Source organism: Neodiprion fabricii, chromosome 4 (genome assembly GCF_021155785.1).
Source record: "Neodiprion fabricii isolate iyNeoFabr1 chromosome 4, iyNeoFabr1.1, whole genome shotgun sequence".
Lineage (NCBI taxonomy): Eukaryota > Metazoa > Arthropoda > Insecta > Hymenoptera > Diprionidae > Neodiprion > Neodiprion fabricii.
In genome coordinates, this window is record NC_060242.1 from 20,333,628 (window position 1) to 20,357,778 (window position 24,151).

Here is a 24,151-nt window from a genome sequence, read left to right on the forward strand (position 1 = left end):
ATTACGAAAGTTTTACTCGAGTTGCGGGCCAACCCACCGCGCCAACTTCAATTAAAATTCATCAAAATTACGATTCAGTAACTCTGAGCTGTGCGCGTACCGTCAGTTTCCCTTCTCCATAAAGACGTCCCACGTATCTACCTCCCAGTTTTTCTCTTCTGCATTTCTCTCACGCTTCACGAAAGAAATCTAACAAAAAAAAAAAAAAACGACGAAGTACGGACGTGGAAGAAAAATTTCAGAAGTTTCACCCATATATATATATATATATATATATATATACATATATATTACATATATATCTACCAGTAAATAATTCACGCGTCGTAATTTCAACCAAGGTCTTTTTTCTCCTCAAGCTATTTACCAGCGGCGTCTTATCGCGAGGGAATTCCTCAGTCTGAATCGGAATTCCTACATTCTCGAATTTCATCCTGCTACGCCGGAGGTTTAAAAAAAGTCTGTCCGATCACGCCTCGGTTTATGGCTTACAAGCGAATTCAATGCGGCCAGGTGTCGTTATCGTGAAACTCGCATTTCACCTTTAATCGGGATCGCTATTACCGATCGAATTACGGCGCTCAGGTTTTCAGCTCGGTGGTCCAACATGGCAACCGACGCGATTCTCACCTCGAACTTTCGTACTTCCGTCGTATTTTCTATAGTCAACTTTTCCAAGCCTGTACCGAACCGATCTTCTCCGCTCGTGTGAGCGTTTCCGGAATTCCGGGCCACGTTAAAAACCCCGCATTGGTAGCCGAGATTTGAGCCCGTTTATCTCACCGCGTTAATAACACTTCCCGTCACGCCTCTGTGTGTCTCGTTGAGTTTATTTCCCGGTCTAGAACTTGGACGGGTCGACAGACGGACGGGACTTGAACGAATTGATTAATGTCCCTCGCGGCGGTGCAGGTCTTACTTCCATTCGTTAATGTATTCTCATCGCTGACGGTAATTAAGGGGCTCACGGTATACGGTTAATATTCTCGCACCTGGCCGAGAGCGTGGCTGTCCTGCAACTCTATGACTCGATTCTCTCGCAGCCGGTTCTATGATTTACTGTATCATTGCTCGACGCACGGCTTCGACTGTATGAACGTCACGTGCTCAACGACATCGGAGTCATTGAAAAGTGGCTCCGTGCTTAAACAGTTGCTAAAAGAACAAATGAAAATTCGACTTTTCTGCAGTTTCGGAGCGATTGAAACAACAACTTTCCATTTGAAAATGTGAACGAGGTATATACTCAGTTCCTACAGGATGGAGAGACTTTCGTTAATTTATACCACTGGTACATAAGCTTTATAGGTGTATAAGTATGTACCGTATAACGATCATTGAAAGGAGGAGAAGAGCTGGTCTTTAGTCAGACGCAAGCCGGTATTTGCATCTGAATCCTTGGTCCAAACTATTTATCAGGATCGCCCGACGGGAACCTGCCTGGCTTAAATCTCCCCATCTAATCCCCCGGGAATCTGTGCGAAGAAACTCCTGCACCGTACACTTTACATGAACTTCGAACAAGTAATTTACTCAGCTAATTTCGGCATTTTGGTCTCGCGCTTACGTAAAAAAACAAAAAAAATGAGGAAATAATACCAGAGGATGGATGAAGGAAAATTCAGTCAGTTGAGTAACACTAACAAATCATATCTGACCGAATTTCGAAGAAGTCGGATGAAATGAATTCCAATCCCTTTAGCAGCGGCATTCGTAACACTCGAGATAAAATCCGTCTCTTTCTCCCTTTCTCTCGTTGTGTTCTCTGGCCGCGTGAGCTCGTCGTGAAAGTCATAAAGTAACGTCTTAATTATAAAGACGTCGGTGTATAACATGTATGCATGTATGTAGGTATGCGTGCATGCATGCATGGATGCAACTATACGCGTTTCGAGACCCCGCGCCAACTTAAGTGCAGCAAGAGAGACCTTTAGAGTGAATATTCAGCGTTTCTTCAACTGCATAAGTATAAAGCCGAGTCTTTTAACACCGCACGCGTGTGTCCATGAATGCCCGGCTGTGCATATTTATGTTATTCATATAATGTTACACCGGCACCGCAATCTTAATATGTATGTTCTACATCGAGCGAAGCTCTACAGGCGAAGAGAGCGCAGCGTAGCTTTCCACATGCGCAACGACACGTGAATATGTGCGTATAAGTATGTATATTGACATATTCATAAAAGTACCAACTTTGCAGGACGGCATGTAGTGGTTTGTTTATTTATTTTATTTTTATTCAAAAACGCAATTCTTCGCACTGTAACGTGAAAAAAACAAAATTGTTTCCTCGTGCGACGTATTTACGTCAAGATCTTCCGGTTCTGAGACGCTCACTTCCGGATCCTTGGTTAACAGGAATTATCTTGTACATTTAAGTACTATTTTCTCATAGGAACAAAAATCCCCGTTTTGAAAATTTTTAAGAACAAATTTTGTGGAACGATGATAATTGCTTGTGATTTTTGCAAGCTCAATCTAATTTTTCATGTTTCATTTGTGCAACCTATCTCGAACAATGCTCATACAGTGATGATATTTTTGACGATTTATCGATTCTTCACGAATATAAGGTTTTTTCGTTGGAATCGATCTAACGAATCCTATTGAAAAAAGAAAACGTCTCTTGTAACTCTTCGACGTTAATTTATTTTTTCCTATAGCTATTCTTGTTGACAATAATGTTACTCAACTATTCTCAGCTTACGAAATAAAATTCCTAAAGATCGTAGAATAGAGTTAATAAGATAGGAATTTATGTAAAATCTTGATATTCTCATTTCTTGAATGATCCTGAAGAATCGAGTTTTTCAAAAACTTGAAAAGGCAACATACTTATGTTATAAAATAATTTTCTAAATTTCGGTACCCCAATAATTTTGGCACTGTTCGTAAGGGAATTTGCATTGCAAATTTCACAATAAATTAAATTAACTGATGTTTCAGTGAATCAGAAAATTTATCGATCGAGAAACTGCCGAAGAATCATCGCGAAATAGAGCCGTTTTTTTTATTTGTTTTATTTTTTTTTTGCATTATACACGTGTTCTGCTTGCACAAATCCGCATGAATTGCAGCTTACAATTCGGTACAGTCCGCTGCTACTGCGCGCTGTGCAGACGTATAAACGATGCGAAAATAAACAAGAATGAAAGTGAGATAGGCCAGAGTACATAACTTCAGATTTAAAGCAGCCATATGCGAATCGGAATGCAAAGAGAAGAGAAGAGAGAGAGAGCACGGGGTTTCTCGATCCTTTGGAAAGATGGGGGAAATAAATAAATAAAACACCACACTTCTGCTTCTTAATTGACGTACTTAAGTCTCGAGTAATCATCATTACGTCGGATTATTACACCATCGTCTTCGTTGTCATTCTGCAAGTTGGGGCGAATTTATCTCCTGCTGTTTTTCATCAATAATTGATTGATTTTTCAATCCTTGATCCCATTTTACCACCGACTTTGACCGCAGTTGCAATTTTTCTCTAAAATAACTCGAATCACCCGCCCTCCAGCGAATCTCCGGATCATTAGCGTTTCGCTCGTGTCAGCCTCGGGCTATAATCGGGTTTACGGTTACTTACCTACAACAGTTTCTACGTATAACTCTCTCGCGGTTTATCCCATGTACACTAGGCCTCGGTGTTTCCAAATTAGCTGATTTTATCGACGATTCGATTATGTTGGCAATGCAGAATCAGCCGCTGGTCGCGGAGTACGCTTTTTATTTTGCTGAAAACGATCGTTGATTTGTCGGTTTGTTTTTTTTATTTTACGAATATGTAGATTCTACGGTCATTATAGGTTACGTTACGTTGGGCTTACAAAGATTGAGCCGGTAGCCCTGCGGGCCGATTCTACGTTGCCAACGTAATCGACTCATCGAAAAAATAATCCGTTTCAGAATCACTGCGGCCAAGTGTACCTTATACCTTTGGCTATGTGCACATAGCGGCTACAGCAGCACAGCTCACAAAAGTTTATATGCATATTCGATGCCCATCTCGCCTTCCGGCATTTTGGTGGCGTGTTATCTATAGTGAAAGATGGAGAAAGAGAGAGGCAGAAATCGAAGGAAATCACAGGAAACCCTCGTTGTGTTTTACTAGTTTCGTAAATTATAACCCAGGTGGATGAATATATTGGAACTCGGTGGATATACGCGACCTATATTTTTCGTCGTTTTAGATTTGGCAATCTTCAACTGAACACGTGAAATGTGTTGCCTTGGAATTTAGATTCATCGTGTTTTTGCACTGTTGATAATTAAAAGAAATATCTGGGCTTATCGATTCTTTAGTTTTTCATTCAGAATACTTGATTTGATTTGAATATATATATACTTGATTCAGATCTGAACTAATTTCGAGGGTAAGAATTAAAACGCCAAGAATCTTACGAACATTAATTATTGGAAGATGTATTTATCGAATTCGAAGATCGTAAGATTGTAGGTTTTTGCTATTGAAAAGATTGAACGGGTATTAAAAGTATTGAAATTTAAAATAATGAATAAATTTTCGAGATCCAACAAGAAACACTAGTTTGGTCAGTTGCAATTCATGTACGTTTCAGACATTGCAAACTAAAAGACACGTAATTTTCTCGACTTTTGCCTCAATATTCGATTGTTTCATAGCAATTGCGTTATTGCATCACTTTTGTCGTATTCGTGATCACGGAAAAAGCTGAAATCATCGCTTTTTCAACTGATTGTGAGAATTGAAACAATTTATCGGTTTCTGTACATCGAATGAAATCAATGACCTAAATAACCAAACCTGAATTGTATGTTGAAGATATTTACAATTTAGTTGAATGTTCAAAATTCATGCGCAAAATAAGGTTAACACTGTTAACAATTTGAATATTTAAGGGTTGTGAAAACTGCACAGGAGAATAAAAAAAAAAAATCTAAAAACATAACTCTGGTTATACGAAAATAACAAGAATAAGTCAAAAATAGGTATCGCCTCTATTTACGCAATATGAAAACATTACTCAGGGAAAATTGCACGTCTCAGGTCCCGATGAATGTATAAAAGTGGGATAATTTATCGTTTTCGTTACAAATCAACACGGTAATAATAAAATACCTGCATAAATTTTACCAACGAGCAAAAAGTATATACATACCTATACCTACATCACGTTCTGTACCTAAAAACAAATGACAGGATTCGGTTTCGCTTAGCGTGTCAATTTCGCGGCTTGCGGGGTAACGAAGGTAAGACAAAAGAAAGAGAGAGAGAGAGAATGTATATTGCAATTGCAAATTTTATACCGTTTTAATCAAGTTGCAGACGAGGTTTCCGCCGTTCAAGTCTTTGCGGTAATCGAATCTATGTAACGACGCCGCATGCCGGGTCCCGATAGCTAACGAAATTAAATGTAATTTGAATTTTATTTGCAATTCAATCGATTCCGAACCGCGACGAGTCGCGACCCCCAATCTGAGGGAAATTAGGAGGAGAGAAACCCGTTCGGCAAATCGTTGAATATTAACGGAAATATCCTGCCTGTAGCCTCTGGGTATACGAGTATAAAAATCTGTATATTATACACACGCGTCGGCTTGTTTTCAGCTTCGCGAAATATGCGCGCGTGCCAATTCGCTTTTTTCATATCTCGGTTATTAGTTTCATATCCGCACAGCGATCCTTTGATAAAAAATTTTTACCCCCTCAGGCGGTTCTGGTTTTTGTTGTTCAATATCACTGGCTAACTACTGAAAATGGATTGTTTGCTTTTATTTACTCTTATTCGTACGCTACAAACGTATAATTATTTTCACTGGAATTCGATATCCAGCGAGGAATTTTAGCTACGCTGTTGAGTTAATCGTAACGACGGAATTTGAAAAATCGAGCGTGAAAATCGGTTTTCCGAAAGACGAGTTTTTTTTTTTTTTTAGTCAGAGAACTGACAGCGAGAGTGCAAAAGAAATTCAGGATTGTGTGTTGGTAAAAGCGGGCGGAAACGTTGACGTAGCGAAAAAAATTTTTTGTTGAAACGTGAAATATTTCCTTTCTCCAAATTAGTAAAATTTCGCGAAAATCAAGGCAATTAAGTAAAACGCATAGAGTAAATGATAAAAAATTCGGAGGAATCTCATGTTTCACCGATTCAACATTCTCGAAAAACAGAAAAACACGAAAACTTCGTATTTACAAAAATCGATTGCACAGTAAATGAAATTGATAATCGAGAAGAGATGAAAAGATTGTAACAACAAGTTTTGAAAATAGAATTTTAAAATACGCAAGCGATCCTCCGTGTTAAATTAATTCCAAACAGGCGTAAAATCTCTCCGGAAATCTCTTGTAATTTTTTTCTTGTCGCCTTGAGACACGAGATTCAACGACTTCGATACGCCCACCTTGAATCGCCAGGATTTTAGTCACGTGGCCGATCGGAGGGATCGATGCATTTAATTCCGGATAACGAGGCGTCGTTTGCGCCGATTAACCCGCGTCGCTATCCTCTCGATTATTCGCGTTTCATGCCGACTCGAGACGGTGGAAACCGGTCCGAGAATCGCTAATCAGCCCCTAATTGCCCAGAACTTAACGCTCAAACTTATCGTTAGTTTCGAAATTCTCTCAGCTGTCGTCCTCTGACTCAAACTTTCGCCACAGACGAAATTAGGAGGCCCTTTACGAGGAACAAACCTCTTCGCTCTTGAAACTTTGCCAGGAGTGTCTCCTCGAAGGAGACTAATTTCCCACGCCTGAGGAAATAAATTTTCAATTCTTCGGGTCCTTGACTATTCTCACTTAATACCAAAATCGAAGAATATGGTTCGAGGTATGGAATAAAAAATAGTAAATATTCTTCTCGATTATGGTCACTCGTATTATATTCATATTCTCGCAACTGTTACGACAATTTGATGTTGGTGAAGCGACAGATTGACGATAATTCCTTATTGGAATGAAAAATACGTAGGAAACTGTATAACAAAGTGATCAAATGTCGCGATAACCAAAAAATGGAAAATTTATTCATACTTGTTCCAAATTTTCCGGTGTGGAACCCGCAGAATTCTTATGGAAATTAGCTGGATTTTCAGTATGTTATAGTTCATATCTTCCCGATCAAAAGTTATCTGAGACACAAGTTCCAAAAATCAGTAGTTTGCGAGATACGGGCTTCGGAAGGAAGGTATACGGACTTTTCGATATTTATTCGAATCATAACGCGATTTTTAGGAATTACAAAGCTTCGATAAGGGGAACTTGAAATCAAATGGATCACTCAAAAACTGCGCAGTCGATTCACAGAGACTCGCGTGCTTATTGCCAGAGTCGGGAAGTCTCGTTCTTCTCGCGAAATCTGACGTTGAACCTCTTTCCAGTAAACTGGCGAGTTCATGAATGCAGGAATTAATCACACCTTCCTGCTTATCTTTAAGCATGAAACGCGCAGTTTTTTGAGCGATTTGTTTGATTTCAAGTCCCCTTGAAGCTTTGTAATTCATGAAAATGACGAAATCCACATAAATATCAAAAAATCCATACAGCCCCCTTCCGAAGCTTATATCTCAGAAGCTATTGATTTTTGGGACTTCTGTTAATGAGAACTTTTCGTATAACGTACTGAAAATCCAGCCAATTCGACCGGGAGCTAATTTCCATAAGGATTCCGCGTGGTCCTTTGTACAATATTAAAACCGTTGTTATACCGAGGCCCATTTCATTAGAATATCAACTAGCAACTGTAAGATATGAAAATTTTATCTCAGTGCGTTTAATTTCCCCCAGTGAATGCCTCTGAAACGAATCCCCGTTTACCCTATGCAAAATTAATTCCACATCACCTCGCCGCGGTAGTTGGGAAAATTCTGATCACCTATCCCCGCGAGGATGCGGAGCCAATGTTGCATTTAAGTTTCGCGCTTAGGGAAGAGAAGAGGGTGAATCGGGAAACGGTCGAAGAATGGGGCTGCGTTAAACGTAAACGGGTGTGGCAACTTAAGAGGGGCGGCTTCCTCTTCTACTTCTTCTTCTTCTTCTTCTTCTTAATCTTCCCCTCCTCGGTAGCTGCAAGATAAATTATTAAGTAAAGTAATTCTGAAGCAATCTCCTCTTCTCTTCCGCTTGTCGGATGCTCCGCGACTGAATACACGTGACGCGGCTACGTGCATCGTTTTGAAAATCCGCAACGCTCGATGGAGATGTTTGCATTTCTTGCTGAGCAGAAATTACCGTCGATATCAGACGTCCTTTGCCCAAATGTCAAATACATTTCCTTTCCGTAGCGTGAAGAACGATTTCATCGGGTTTATTGGAATGACAATTCTTGCAAAACTGTAGAATCTCAAGTTTGACTTACAATTAATCGAACTTTTCTGATTTACATTCGAATTAACTTTCGCTAAGCAAATATTTTACTGCAACCTGATTGTTCGGGTTGATTAATTTCGCTCAGTATTTTTCGGTCGGATATTATTTCACACAGTGTAAAAAATTTGTACTTCCGTTCGAAAAGCTCTGTCTGTTTCAATTTTTCTTATAAAACCATTCCGAAATATTGACTTGCAAATGAAAACTTTCCGAACCGTCAACACTTTCGTAAATTGAAAATATGTGTGAATAACGTCAATCGTAAATTGCGAGTGACTCAATTTAATAACTATAATCGTCAAATTATAAATTGAACGTATACATGGTAAATTATTTCATATTTTCGCGATAAAAAGTGTGACACGAAGAGGATTTCCAAGAAAAACGATTTTCGATGTTACTCGAACTTTAGTATCAAGAAAAATTTTGAACCCTGCAATCGATCCAAATCGACTTCGGGAGAATCCTTGATTCCTTTATCGATGAAACCTTATCCATAGTTGAAGGTACGTGCGTCAGGTTGCCTCAAAAAAAAAAACTTGATAAAAAATGTCGACGCGCCACGTCTAAAAAAAACTCGCACGGCATTTCCCTTTCAGGAGGTTCAATATCACGTTATTAACTATGGTTTAATGAAGTGGCCGATTGAATTTAGGCACCCTAATGTACGTGAGTCGAAAGAGCTTACAGTTTCACCGACGCGTCTCCTGAATTGGTTCAGTTACGAGAACAACGCAAACTCGAGAACAAGACACTAAATATAATCATAAAGCTGCGGTAGGCAGAAGGCGAGGGTTGAACCAAGGTAAAAATCATGATTATTTAAATATCCGAGAGTAGCCGACTGCAGGAAGGATAACAGTTTTTCAGTCTTAAGTATAAAAGGCCTGGAGAACAAAGGGCGAGGGGGTACCGAGGCATCGCCAATACCCTGCACCACGTTTTTTGGCGCCTTGGAACTACACGCGGGAGATTTTCTCGGAGAATTTACTTTCAGCAAGATTAATTGCGCTTTACGGTGGCCTCTTTGTTTACGTCTACGTTCGCCTGCCAAAACTAACCGGCCATGTTGGTAACCGGCAGATTATATGGACCCGGGTATATATACTCGGTTTTATAGGATCCACCTTAGCCGTTAACGAGACTTGACAGCCTGCAGGGGTTATTCACTCTGCTCGAGATTCGCTCCGAGGACGCTGGAATCTCGCGTTTATCATCTCAGGGGATGGATAAAACCCACGAAGATCAAACGGTGCCGTGCAGTTTTTGTGTTCTTTGAAATCGTTTGAAATCGTCTTGGAGTTGTCCAGCTTATATTGACGACAGCTCAGACTTGGACGAAATCAAATTATATTCCAATCATGAATTCTTCGTAGAAAAGAACATTCAAAGTCCGAATCAAAGGTATCGAAACTGTTCGAGATCAGTTCAAAAAATTTTCCAACTCGACCCTGGTTGAAAGTCCCGTGATAATATTATTAAAAACATGAATCACCCTTTAAGGGATATTTGCATGATGATAAAAACCGTTATAATCGTTCAATTCTGCAAAGAATTCAATGAACACGATTTCCCGGTAAAAGCGAAGTGAAAACACGATGAAAATTGACGTGAAATGATTCTGATGACTCAAGGAAATCAGTCAAGTCGCGTGATCCTGAATAAGATCTAGGTAAAAAGGTTAATCGAGTCGTGAATCTCTTGTTAAGGAACAAGTTGAACGATGATAGAAACCATTGAAAATATTCAGTTTTTCAAAGAATTTAACGAGCATGCTTCCCGGGTAATAAAAAGAGGTGAAATGATTCCGAAAATTCAGGCAACAGACTTGAGTTGATACGAAGTTAAATCGCTGCTCGTGGGTGGGTTGAAGTTCTGAAAGCGTCCAATGCCGAATTATTTGGTGGTGAAGCTTGAAGTAGAGATCAAACTTTTACGAAACAACAAAATTTCGAATAACCGGAAAGTTCTGAAATGCGAGATTCGGAAAATTCAAGTTACGACAGGGCAATATTCCGAAAAATAAGGTTTCGATAGAGTAAAACTCCGGAAATCAAAATATACTCACACAGCATAGTTTACTCAACGAGTGGGTGTAAAAAATCAGAATTCGAAAATCTGAATGACCAGGTTTCCGAACGTAAAGATATCGAGAATCCAAAACAAAAAAAAAGTCAAAGTGGTGAATTTCATCAAGCCAGAAATTCAGGAAACTGAAAAACTTCGATCACTCAGAATTTCGATGTTTCAGACTTAAAAATTTTCTCATTTTCGCACTTTCGGAACTTTGACTTGTCGGAGTTACGCCCTTTCGTCATTTTGTCATTTCGGAACTTTGAGCTTCGGGTTTCGGACCATTCGAAAATTCGATGTTTCGTCAAAGTTTAATTTCTTTACTTTAAGTTTCGCCACCAAAAAATTCGGAATTCGGACCTTTACACTTTCGGAATTTCAAACCCGCCCCGCTGCTCGAAGAATGGTTTAGTGACTGATCAATGACCGAAATGTAGCCCCGGGTCAAAGACCTGGCGGAAAATTGAGGAAATCGGTTTTGCCTAAAATTGTAGAAGATTAAGGCCAATAAGACAAAAAAAAAAAAAAAAAGAACAAAAAAAGAAAAGAAAAAGAGGAAGAAGAAGAAGGAAGCGATTAACGCACCAACGGTTTTCTCCAACGAGTGATTAACGTGGGTAAGAGAAGCGGGCGGAGTTTGGGAGACGCGAGTGAAGTTTCACGGTTTCACGAGGTGTCTGCTTCAGCCGTTCCTAAATCTTCGCTCTTCTCGAATTACCCACTTAACTAGATAAAGTAGACACCAAGTCCTAAATCACTGTTTATCCGTGTTCCATCCATCCATCCATCCATTCGTCATCTGGCGTTTAAAGTAAAAGACAAAGACTCGCCACCGACTGTTTATCAGTTTTGCCTTTCGGCCGCAGAAGGAGAGCAGCGTGCAATGTCGCGAGTTGTCGGCCAATCAACGGAGAGACACGCGTGTGAATAAATTAAAATTAAAATTTATGCGCATATAAATTACAATCGGAGCTGGACTGCACTCGCACTTTTGACCTGAAGCGATGACCGACCACGCAACGGAGATTGATTCCCAGATTTATCTCTTCATTAATTTATACCGTAAATCAATTTTTTAACCGTCTCAAATCTCAATCGCGAAACAAGTTTTTAACTGTCATTCACGTCGACCCGCTGATAAAGAGCTCAATAAGTGTAGTGGTAGAAAATGAAGAACGTGTTGTTATGATTGATTGGAAAATTTTTAAAATCATTGTGTCAACGTCTTTTAAAACCACTTTAGAGTCGGTCAAGAATATTTCACCCAGTCCAGTTTCCTTAGCACCGAATCAAACGATTGCTCTAATCCAGAATTTCCTGTTTGAAATACTGTCAAGAACCGAGTCAGAGATTCAAACCGTTCAATCTCTTTTTGAAATCTGTTGAAACCCATTTTTTCGCAACATTATTTGAATTATCTACCATTGCGAAATCAGTGTAAGGTAAAGTTTCAATCGTGAATCCGCTCGAAAACACAGCGTAAAATCGAATTGGCAACTTGACAGCCCTTTAAAATTCAAAATTTTGGCAATCCTATCAGATTAAGTAACAGCTGCTCAAAATTAGGTTCAACGTTCATTTTCTTGATGAATTCCCTGATAAAAAAACTGTAGAAAATTTAACAAAAATCCAACTTGCTGGAATTAATCTAAAGAACGAAGACATTCGAGATGGGTTTTGGTCCCAGAATATTGATCAGTCGCCACTTTGCTGAGCAGTAGTTAAAAGCTCGTCGTTCTGCTGACTGACCACGATCCATTCGGCGGACTATTAAAGTCCACTAAACGCGATAAGTTTGGGAATTTGTGAGTAATAACTCGACGGCTAAGGCGATGTAATTGACGCCCATAAAGCGGCGGAATGGCGACGATCTCAAAAAATTCAAAGGTCATGACTTTCCGTAGGTGCCCTGCGGTCGAAATCGAAGTGACCAGCTTACTGACCCTCGTTTTTATTACTCTGTTTCAGACCAATGCGGAAAGTGTCGCGCAGGCACAAGAAGACTAAACCTAAACAAGTACTGCAAAAGAGACTTCGGTGAGTTAGCAATTAAATCATCATGAATCTTTGTTGAAGATGTCATATTTAAAGTCCCGTCGTAAAACGCTGCAGAGATTAGAACAAATGCGACAATTGACCTACGAGGGTGCTTATTTATTACTCTGAAGACCACACGCGTGTCCAAAGGTCTGCGAATGGCGCGCATTTTCTAGCTTGACATTCATTTGCGGTTATGCAAGTGAAATGGAATCAGTTTCGTCGAAGCCGACGCAACTTTTGGTAGTATCGCCAGTTGCTCTGATGAATTCGTCAACTTTTTTGAAGCTTATAATTTTACGGCGTTCATTAAACCACTTTAAATCCATGGCTTACGATTAGTAATGACCTGTACTTTTCTCATTTTTTGAAAAAAAATTTGGGCTTGCTATCGTGATCAGAGAATAATTCATATTTTCAACATACGCGTTCATGAATCTTTAAAAAAAACGTAACATTTTACGCGATTGCGATTTTTATGTGTTTAGCTGTAACCTGGAAGCTTTTAAGGTCACTGAATTCGAATCTGATAGCAAAATTTGAAAATTCAATACCGCAAAAAACAAAAAAATAGATCCCAGAAAATTGTTAGATGTGTGCGAAAATTATGTTTTCTAGATCAGAAAATTCTGAATGGTTCAAATCCAATATGGTGGACTAATTCTAGTAAATACGTAGATTTTTATAAAAGCTTAGACCCAAACGCTTCCGATCTTAGAATAGAAAAACTTTGAGACGGTGAAATTTAGTATAATGAATCTGGAATTAGAAAAAAAATTTTAAGGAAAAAAATCGTGGTATAATTCGAATAATTTCGCAGATTGTGAATCGGAATATGAATGCAAGTTAAAATTTATTGAATAATCGAAAACAATCATGTTTAATATCTATCAAATTCTTTATTCCTTATTTATTTGATAAAAATTCGAGTCTCGTCTGTAAAAAATTGTCAATATTGAACAAAATTCATGTAACAATATTTTAACTGTAAATTTCGACATATCGAATCCCCACTTTGATTCTCTCGCGAGTTTTCTTAACTTACCCACAAAGACTTCTATCAAAATTGTGAAAACTTTCGAACTTTTTTGTTTTCAATAGCACGAAACTCTTGACCGTGATCGTAATTTTTTCGCAGGGCGGTAACTTTGGGGTTGAGCTTTTTCAAATTTCGATCTCGGTGATCAGTGACGAAGCCTCACAGCTGTAAGGATGGGAAAAAGAAATCTCGACGTTATTTCGGGAGCTTTTTTTTACTGTCCGCCGGGTGTTCCGGGAGCAGCTCTGATCCTCGTTCAGGCAAAGACTTCAATAATAGACCTGCATACCGTCGGAGCTTTTGCACGCTTTTGAGTTTGACGCGGCACGCGCGGAATGGCCTTCTGCCTGTCCGGCGGCTTGATTCAGCGTAGATAAATCTTCCCGAGGTCCGAACGGCTCAAAAGCGTCTCTCGCCCCGGAATAGCAAACCGGCACCGTGAAATTTTAGCCCCGGATTTCGCAGACCGTCTTTCGCCGCGAATCGTGCGCTCCTCGAAATATTTCCAATTCAAATGAGGGAAGTAATAAAAATTTCGGTCTCTGCTTTCGTAGTTAGAAAATTTTCACCACAGCTGGTTTCGCGATGGTAATTTTTATTTATTTTTTTCCACGATTCAAATATTATTTCTAACACCGGGAAAAAATGTCAATTTGTATAAGAGCAGAAAAACTTTTGAACCACTTGATTATACTTATGATTTTAAATATTTTCTAGCTGTATACCTGACGTGTAGAAATTTATAATCAAGTTTTGAAGAACTTGACAAAATTTCTATCATTTTAACAGATTGAATGCTTGTTTCGTTGTAACTCTTACGATATACAATTTCACTGAAATTTTGCGGTAGATCAAATTCCAGTGTGGTTGTTAATTCGAACCAATGACGTCAAAAACCTTCGAAAGGATGATCCGGTATTATTTTAACGACGCGAGAAGCGCGTATCGCCGGAATATACGATGCTTGCGAGGCTGCATCAGCATCGATAAATTGGGATCATGTGTATAAATTAATCCGTGGTGATGGTGATGATGACGATCATCATCATAATCATCCCACTAGGCGAGCTGGCCAATTGCTCTCCTCTGGAATTTATTGTGTAACGTAGGAATGACGAATGAATTAACGAGATTATCGCTGACGCGATGCGGTTACATTCGCCAATATATCCTGCAACGCCCACGCATTGCGATCCATAGATCATCGGCGCAACCCGGCGTCGGTTAATGTCCACTAATTTCTACCCTGCATATACGTATATATATACATTTGAATCGGATTCAGTTACTCTGCAGGGATTGGAAATTCCATCATTAGTCTATTTATCGAATCGCGCAAGCTTCTTCTAGGTATGGATTATATATACGTTTATAGACGCACAGAAAAAGGGATCGTTCACAGAGATGCGTAATTTATTACGATGCGATCGTTAGTTCATATCTGACGCAATAAAAACCATCGAGGAAAAACAGACTCGATGTCATACGGAATTTCAGGTTCGTTTGTAATGAGGATATCTTTTTTATGCCGAGCTAGAGGATAAAAAGTAACCACAAAAGAACAGAAAAGAAAACAAAACAATATGGGGTATAGTTGTAATTGGAAACAATTCTATCTACATCACATTTTATTTGTTCCACAATACTTGGTTTGTTTCTAATCTACGTCAGACGATTGGATTAAATTTAATTGTAAATTTATTCGAATCGAGGAAATTTTGGTTTGATTTGAAGTAATCCGAATTGATTATAAGTATAAAATAATTATTTCTATACCTCTAATTGTATCTACACTGTGAACTGAACATCCAGTATATAATTAATTTGCAAAGTATTGAATACCATTTATAATCAACGAAATCCTTTTATGGAACAAGCGTTTGAAGATAGACTCAATCCGGATTTCAGATTCAGATTTATTCATGAATATTATAAAACCTTTGATTTCCCGTATATCATTGATGTGTCCGTGGGCATGAATACGGGTGTGGTTATAAAAACATTCATATTTTCGCACAATCTCCGTATCTTAACCCTCCGCCGGCCATGTGTTTCTTTGCTGAGTCTGCCTGCCAACATCGACGATTTCGTCCTGGCCTCTTTTTCCCCCACTTAGGGCTTCTCAAAAGTTTCCAAAAAATTCAGGTAATCAGTTTCAGTGCCTACTTGATGTTCCAATAGCATGCATTAAAAGATTTTGAATTAGCTAATCAGTAGAAATTGTTAAACGGTGAAAAATTCCCGAGATACCGATAATGTGAGAAAGTCAAAGTGGACGACATCGTCCATGTTGGCCGGCGGAGGTTTAAGAACCTAAATAAATCTGATCGTCATCTTGTAAAGAAAAATCGATTCGATCAAAAAATATATAATCTGTAAATGATCCTGCTGCAGTATTCTCTTTTTTCCAAATTCTTATGGGAATCGTGAAATTTTATTACGATAATGACTAATTTCACTTGTATATATATTATAGGCATAATGAACATAATGATGATAGTGATAAAGGATGATGGACGAGGAGTTACAATTAACGTACGTTTTCAGCCATCATGGGTAAAGTGACGGACAGACACGTGGAGAATGGTGCTGGAGGTTCTGGGTCGGCGGAATGGGTCCGGTTCACCATTCAGGTCCAGAGCGTCTACAAACGGGCCCGAGAATCTCGCCTCCGTCGGGGCCCTATGGCCCTCTACGTCCACGCCGCCGATCTCGCCTGCAAGTGTCCGAAGGTCAAGGCCAACAAGTGAGCATTCCCATTCCATTCTCATTCTCATTCTTATTCTCATTCCCGTTCTGCATGCTCGAGTGTTACTCGGAATCGATTTCCGGCCCCGATACGCTTTTCGCGATGCTTCGGAACCTGATTTTAGATCAACACTCTCAAGGATTTCAAATCCTTTACGCATTTACTTTTCACACACTGTTGTTCGGAATTTTGGTTTTCAGTTCTTTCGCAGGGTTAATTTAAATGTTTTCTCAAATCATCCTTGATCGGTTTTTACAGACATTCTCGTGCTACATATTTGCACGAGAAAAAGTAGCGGTATGGATAAATTTGGAAACGGAAGCTTGTTGTTTGGTTCAGCAACCGAAATAAGTTTTTCAAAAGTTTAGAAACAGTGAGATAAATTTTATTCCGTATAGTTACTGAAAAATTCTACAGTGAAACGAGTATCGTTACAATATTAACGGTTAGGTCATTGAAGTAACAAGAAAATGCGGTATAAGTAACTGTAATTTATTGTTAATGTGATTTCGGTTGTTCACACCGCATTAACCAGTTTTACAAAATATCACCAAACAACCAGGATGTAACATTGCTGTTATAACCAGACAATTTCACACGAGTTGCAGTATCGAGCGCCATTTGATAATACAAAGTTGGTATGGTTCGTCCAATTTCAATGAATGGTAATGAATACTACACAAATTACGTGACATAAATTTTTAATAACATTAATATATAGATCGAAAAAAAATCAGTTCATTATGTGCAAACTGTATAGATTTTACAAAAGTTGTTTTTCCAGTCAATCCAAAATCTTACTTAAACAATAATTAATCTTTAGACGATTCGTAAATTACACATTTACAGATAAAAATTTCATATCATATAACGACAGTTTTTCCGGATTATCTCGAAGGTCAAAATATTTGTATGGTGTTTTAAAATTTGACGCTTAATGAGCTTATTCCATAAAAATTCGCTGCATTTTTGTTACTTTCTCCATAACGTGATATTACATGAAATGTTGATTCAACCTGATTGAACTCGATTTATAATCTCGGCTTTGCTGCAAGACCGTTCTAATTATTTCGTACGTCTATAATTCATAGCTTAGAGCTTAAGTGTTTCAACGCATGTTTATTCAGTATCCCTGAAATTTCAGATCCTATTTGATACTGGGTCGAGAGAACGACGGTGGACGTCAGGGAGCTTTGACGGCAACGCAACGGTCAATTGTAATAGAATGGCGCGACGAGTGGCACCGTCGAATGCGTCGTTTTCAACGACGAGCGAGATCTTGTCATTGAATATCCTTCCAGAGTCATATTCTCGGGACGAAGAATAAAAATTACGTTAATCCTATTTATATGTAATTTAAAATCGCGCCATATATTATATATGTACACATAGGCTACACACACACACACACACACACACACACACAGACACACACGCATACACCTACAAATATATAATATAATATGAATGTCAACGGTCAACGTGAACTCTAAAAATAATACGCAAAACGCAGCATCACTCAGCCCCGTATTTACCCTGCATACGCGTTTCCAAATAATAATAATAACAACAATCATATGATAATAATGATAATAGTAATAATAAAGATAACGACAATTGCAGTGCAATAATAAATAAACATGTCGACGTTTCGCCCATTTTTTCCCCCAACACTTGGTGTCTGCATAAGTGCAACTACATTGGCACGTTAAATACATCTATACGGCGTGGATTCCTAACGACCGCATGGTCGGTCATCTGCTAAAATTCAGTGCGCACGCACTCCAATGCAAGAATGGCTGTTTGCCAGGGTGACCAACCGTCATAACCGTAACCTCAAAATTTTAAACAGTTTTCGCTGGCAGTTGTACTCAATAACGACAACTATCAACATTTTCGAGGTTACATAAATCGCCACCAAGTGTCGTTTAAATTTATGACGGCTGGTCACCGTGGGAAACAGCTGCTCTCGGATTGTAGCGCGTGCGCATTAAATTTTAGCAGACGATGGACCATTCAGTCGTTCAGAATTCACTTCGTATATATTATTCGATTTAACGTTTTTTATGCATATTATTATTGTTATTGCTTTTCTTCTTGTTCTTTTTCTTTTTCTTCTTCTTCTTTTTATTATTATTATTATTACTATTATTATTATTATATAGCTTTGTGTATTATATGTTTTTCCCTTGCATCTCAGCGCGCGTGCAGCGTATAATGTAGGTACTTATATGTATAATGTAATATGTAATGTAATATCGTAAAATAATATCATGTTATATTAAGATCTGATATTATAGTTATTTATCGAATTTTCTATGTTTCTATTACGTATACGTACATGTATGTGTATATATATATATTTATATATATGATGTATATGTATATGTATATATATATATATCATATGTTTATTGAGATAATAATCTACCCTTATTATTAATCGCAATTCAAACTTTATAATAACGGAAGTATATATGAGAAGATATTAATTCGGAACAAATCTGTTCAGTCGATGTATGTATGTATGCATGTGTGTGTGCGCGTGTATATATATTTTTTTTTTCTTTTATTCGCCGAATGTGAAGTATATAATAATAATGATAATAATAACAATTCTCGAAATTTTTCCATTTTTCTCTTAACAGCCGGTGGTTTGATTCATATTCTTAATATATGTCGAAAATCTAACATCGAAACGCAAAGTACAGAAAACAATAAACAGATAAGAAGATTTGATTGCGACGAACTGCAAGTTATATTGGAATATTATAAAAGCTACGTAATACGGTTTTACGCAACGACGTGGGAAAGCAAAAATGCCGAGCTGCGAAAAAGGGAAGCAGAAAATATTCATAAATTAGGACTATGCGATCGTTTTCTTCATAGACGTAGCCTGGTTAATTTGTTATTTCGTGATTTACTTTGACAAGTTTTCGCGCCTTGCGCTGTCGATATTTGCGGTGTAAACGCGGCATGATGCGCATAATTCACCGAAGGATAGATCCGAACCTCTGGAATCACAAACTTCCTCTTTGCATCCCTGGAACCCCTCTTTATCGCTCCCACCCTCTCTCTCTCTCTCTTTTTCTCTCTTTCTCTGCATTACAAACTCCTAAATTAAACACTCGTATATGACCGTAAAAATTATCGAGTCTACCCAATTTTTTTATGAGCCATTGAAAAGTTGCATGTTCTTTTTTTCATTCGTCTTGGAAAATATGAATTCCACGCAATTTTTATTTCCGGACATTGAATTACACCCTTAGGGTTTATACGTAATATACATCCAGCCTTTTCTCCTCATTCGCGTTTACTTTTCCTACTGCATGGTTTCCAATATTATAATTTTTGATAATATACGGCATTGTATTTATCACACCGTTATAATGAATTACATTTGTCCTAATTTGCACCGCGCCATTGATTATACATTATACTATACTGCACAAATTTTGCCGAATCTATACGTAGAATAATACATGCATATTATTCGTATGTAATAATCCCGCGACTGTATTATCATGTAATGTAAAAGGCACAAGGTTTTTTTTAATGCAATTTTCTCTGTTCTGTCCAAATAGCATTTCAATTTATTTATTTGTTCTTATTATACATGTAAGTAGGTATACATATTATATATATATATCACACTATCACACTGTTGTGTGTATTAACTATAAATATAATTATATCACACGCTTGAACCGAGCGTACGAACATTTTATCACATTATACATAGATTTTTGATTCCCCTGTAAAATATTCTCTACATACCTGTTTAATATTACACATAATCGTATTACAAAAATAATAATACTTAATCATCAGCAACATAATACTGACGGTAGTTGTTATTAATATTATCATTATAATTATTATCATTATGGTTAGCGGCATAGTAACAATATACTAATATGCAAAAATGTAGCTAATATAACAGTTCAATTTTATAGACACTAAGAATAATTATTTATATGCGAAATATCGTATATATTTATACGTCAATATACAATATTATATCCGTATAGAGTGATTTTCATAATTTCCAAAAAAAAGAAGTTCTACGATAAGTGGTTTAGGTATATAAATGTATAAACCTCAACCTATGTAATAGTTATTACTCTTGTGGTTACAATATGTCTATAAAGCACGCGTACGTTTATAATATACTGTGAGTACCTACTTGCGTTTAAAATTAATTTTATACACGTACTATATTATATATTGTACCGTAATAATATGACAGTTAATTTAATGTAATTTAATTCAATACATTAAGGCGTGATTTACTCGCGCGTATATAAGTATATTACTAATTTACATTGTTTCTTGTGTACAGTTGTAAACGCAGTATTATACTATAATGAAAAAAAAAAAAAATGAATTTATCTACTACACTCACTTAAGTTTTGGATCTATTGCCATTATTATTATTGTTATGATTAATTATATATTTCTGGTATACGAAATACGGGCTATAGTCAGCAAAGTCTATCCCCTTAATTGAAGTTTCAAGTGGCGCGTATTTTCTTAGTTTCAAATCGATTCGGAATAATTAACTTATGCTTGAAAGAGTAGTTGGAATACGTCCTGTCCATTCAATGATCGAAAATCATGAATAATAACGGAAAAGGTACGTAAAAAATCGTTAGAGGTAGGGAAGGAGAGAAAAAACAAAGTGGACAGATAATAGAGAAAACGGTATTCCGCTTCGTATATGAAATAGAGCGAATTAAGAAATGAAACAGAAAGAAAAATTGTCAGCGTTGATTTTCTTGATATCAAAAAAACAAGGAAAAGCATGTATACAATTCATCTCAAATCAGTCACCGAGTAATCCAAGTTCCTAAGCACAGTAAAACCGTTGGTGTATGCAATATCTGAACTATTGAGCTATCGCCAATTGTGCAACAATTTAGCGACACATCTCTTAAAACAGCCGCCTGATGCCAAACACACGTATAATAATAATAATGATAAAGTCTGGATAATATTATGTACTCAGTAATTATGCATACAATATACGTATGGTTCTATGTAGCGAAATATAATAGAAATGAAAGAAAAAAACGACGCGGTTTTTTATTCAACGTGCCAAAATTACCTACGCGACGATTTCAGTTATTATAGAGAAACGAAAAAGTATATCATAGGTGCGGAAATTCTTCGATAATTACTAGATATTGCGTACATCTGATGTATGTTGGTCGGTAAAAAAAACCCTAAATTTTCCAATAAATGTATTTTGCCTAAGCGTACAATATGGCGGATCCTTGTATGTATGGGAATAAAATTAGAAAATATGAAAATGTACTTATGTTAATATATATATTCGATGTAATTTAGTATAGCATAGCCGTTTTACAGCCTAACTTGCGACTAGATAATAATGCGTATATATGAAAGATGTATTATCGAACAGCGGGTAAATGAGAAGAGAATAATGCGAGTTGCACGATACATGCGAGTTATGGCATGTGCGTTGCAGGCCGCTAAACCAGATAAATATGTATGTATAGAATTTATTTAAATGATGTAACGATAATAATAGGTTTGGTAAGAGAATAAAAATGTATGTATCATGCGTTTGGTAATGAAGAACTCGATAGATCTACGATAGAGTAACAAAAGTTACATACGTATACACATGTAATATGGGGTAGATGAATAATACAATTGATCTAGAATTATATGCAATGATTGTGACTATATATTTTCACTAATTATTCTTGCCAATTCAACAGTAGAGAATATAATTGCATGTGACACGCGTACATTGTATACGTAAAAGATAAACGAGAAGAAAATGTCGGCTATCCGATGAGAACAATTGTATCACAATGGGTGTTAATCTTAACGTGCAAATATTTGCACGTTAAGATTATAATATGGGATATTTCGCGAAATGATGCAGTGTATTAATAATAATGAATATTCTTATTAATATTGAAAATATTATGATTACAATGATTCGAAAATATTAAATTATTAAGTGTAATGTTGTGTAATGTGGTATAATAAATGTCATTAGATAAGAGAAAGGGTTGGGAACAAAATCCCACGATAGAGTATTTGATCATCAATGTAGCGGTGAAAAAATGTTTCGCGTTCCTCTGTTAGGCAATGCTTGCAGTAATTGTTATTTGAATTATGATTTTGAAACTCACATCCAGGATCAGGGTCTGCGAGGCGATGTTATTTTTCCGCTTTTTCTTTCCAACTTACGAAATCTTTTTCGCTCCGCGTCAACTTGACGGACCGTTTCTTGAATTATTGAACCCTCGAATACGCGACAAGGGTATATAGAGGAAACTTTTCATCTCAAATTTTATTTGCAAGAACCTTTGCTGACTAATCGAACCTCAAAAATCTCGGAAAACGGACCGCAAAGAGCGCGTGACCAACAGCAGAGTAACGAGAAAGAAAATTTTATGTCTTATGCTGTATCTTCTGATCCGTTGGTCGCAGTCGATTGGGATTACGCTGAATCGATTTCTCTCTCAAAATTACGTCGAAATAGTGCATGGAAGAATTTATTCCAGCACTTTTCAAAATCGCCAAATTTTTCGCCAAAAATACAAAAGGGGTTAGCCTTGCTGTTTTTTTGAGCGAAAAACTTTTAGTCTCCGATTCGATTTGTATGACGCTTTTCTGACCAATTGGACCCTCAGGAACTCAGAAATCGCAGCGAAAGGAGCGTAGGACCAACAGGAGAGAAATGGCGAGCGAAAAAGCACTTGCTGAAAAATGTCGAAAATTCAGGTTGTGGTTTTTAGGCTGTAACTTTTGATGCGTTGATCGCAGCGTTTTGGGACTGCGCCCAATCGATTTCTCTCGCAAAATTACGTCGACATAGTGCATGCAAGAATCTATTCAGTCAACGGCTGACGATCGAAGGGCCTGGCCGCTTGAGTCTGGAATCGGCAGGAGAGATGAGGTGTGTATTTCTTGTATGAAACGTGAAAACTAAAAGCATTATACATCATATCATATCATCATACATCGTACACCATACATCATCTACCATACATCATACATCATACATCATACATCATGCATCATACATCATCATACCTAGTATTACGGTTCGAAACCAAAGTTTGAATTTTCGGAAGTTTGAAAAGTGACGTCACCAATCTAAAATCGGCTAGCCGAGTTCCTCAGTCCGGTAACAACCGCGCAGTAGAGCGGACGGATGAGAGTCGCGCTCCGCAAATTTCGAGTACGGGTTCTCAACCTCCCGGATCCCGCGCTTCGGGTCCGCTACGTATTTCGAGTACCGGGTTCTCAACCTCCCGGATCTACATTAAATTATTTCAATTCGTTTTTCGCGCAAGCCGAAATTCAGTAGCTGTCAGTCCGCTAATAAAATTTCTCGACTTCCACGATAAGCGCTCCGTGGTTCCTGGTTCACGTTTACAATAAATTATTTCAATTCGTTTCTCGCGCAACCCCAAATTCGGTAGCTGTCAGTCCGCTAATAAAATTTCTCGACTTCCAGGATAAGCGCTCCGTGGTTCCTCGTTCATGTTTACAATAAATTATTTCAATTCGTTTTTCGCGCAACCCCAAATTCGGTAGCTGTCAGTCCGCTAATAAAATTTCTCGACTTCCAGGATAAGCGCTCCGTGGTTCCTGGTTCACGTTTACAATAAATTATTTCAATTCGTTTTTCGCGCAACCCCAAATTCGGTAGCTGTCAGTCCGCTAATAAAATTTCTCGACTTCCAGGATAAGCGCTCCGTGGTTCCTGGTTCACGTTTACAATAAATTATTTCAATTCGTTTTTCGCGCAACCCCAATTTCGGTAGCTGTCAGTCCGCTAATAAAATTTCTCGACTTCCAGGATGAGCGCTCCGTGGTTCCTGGTTCACGTTTACAATAAATTATTTCAATTCGT

At 37.7% G+C, this 24,151-nt stretch overlaps 1 protein-coding gene and 2 long non-coding RNA genes across 5 annotated transcripts in view; 2 read left to right on the top strand and 1 right to left on the bottom strand.

Moving 5' to 3' along the window:
• The window catches only part of LOC124179841 (netrin-A-like), a 130,096-nt gene extending 110,492 nt beyond the window's left edge, over positions 1 to 19,604 (top strand). For all 3 annotated transcript variants that reach the window (XM_046564642.1, XM_046564643.1, XM_046564644.1), the window contains 3 exons: positions 12,392 to 12,460; positions 16,047 to 16,245; positions 17,393 to 19,604. In XM_046564642.1, coding sequence (XP_046420598.1) covers positions 12,392 to 12,460; positions 16,047 to 16,245; positions 17,393 to 17,537 — 413 coding nt within the window. In that variant the 3' untranslated portion in view covers positions 17,538 to 19,604. The remainder of the gene's footprint in view (positions 1 to 12,391; positions 12,461 to 16,046; positions 16,246 to 17,392) is intronic.
• LOC124179842 lies at positions 411 to 19,736 on the bottom strand. The gene is made up of 4 exons (XR_006870159.1): positions 19,612 to 19,736; positions 8,399 to 8,404; positions 3,045 to 3,051; positions 411 to 421 (listed from the first exon to the last, which is right to left on the bottom strand). It is a non-coding gene; the product is annotated as an uncharacterized LOC124179842 (long non-coding RNA).
• LOC124179843 lies at positions 19,605 to 22,292 on the top strand. The gene is made up of 2 exons (XR_006870160.1): positions 19,605 to 20,843; positions 20,906 to 22,292. It is a non-coding gene; the product is annotated as an uncharacterized LOC124179843 (long non-coding RNA).
• The last annotated feature ends 1,859 nt before the right edge of the window (positions 22,293 to 24,151 follow it).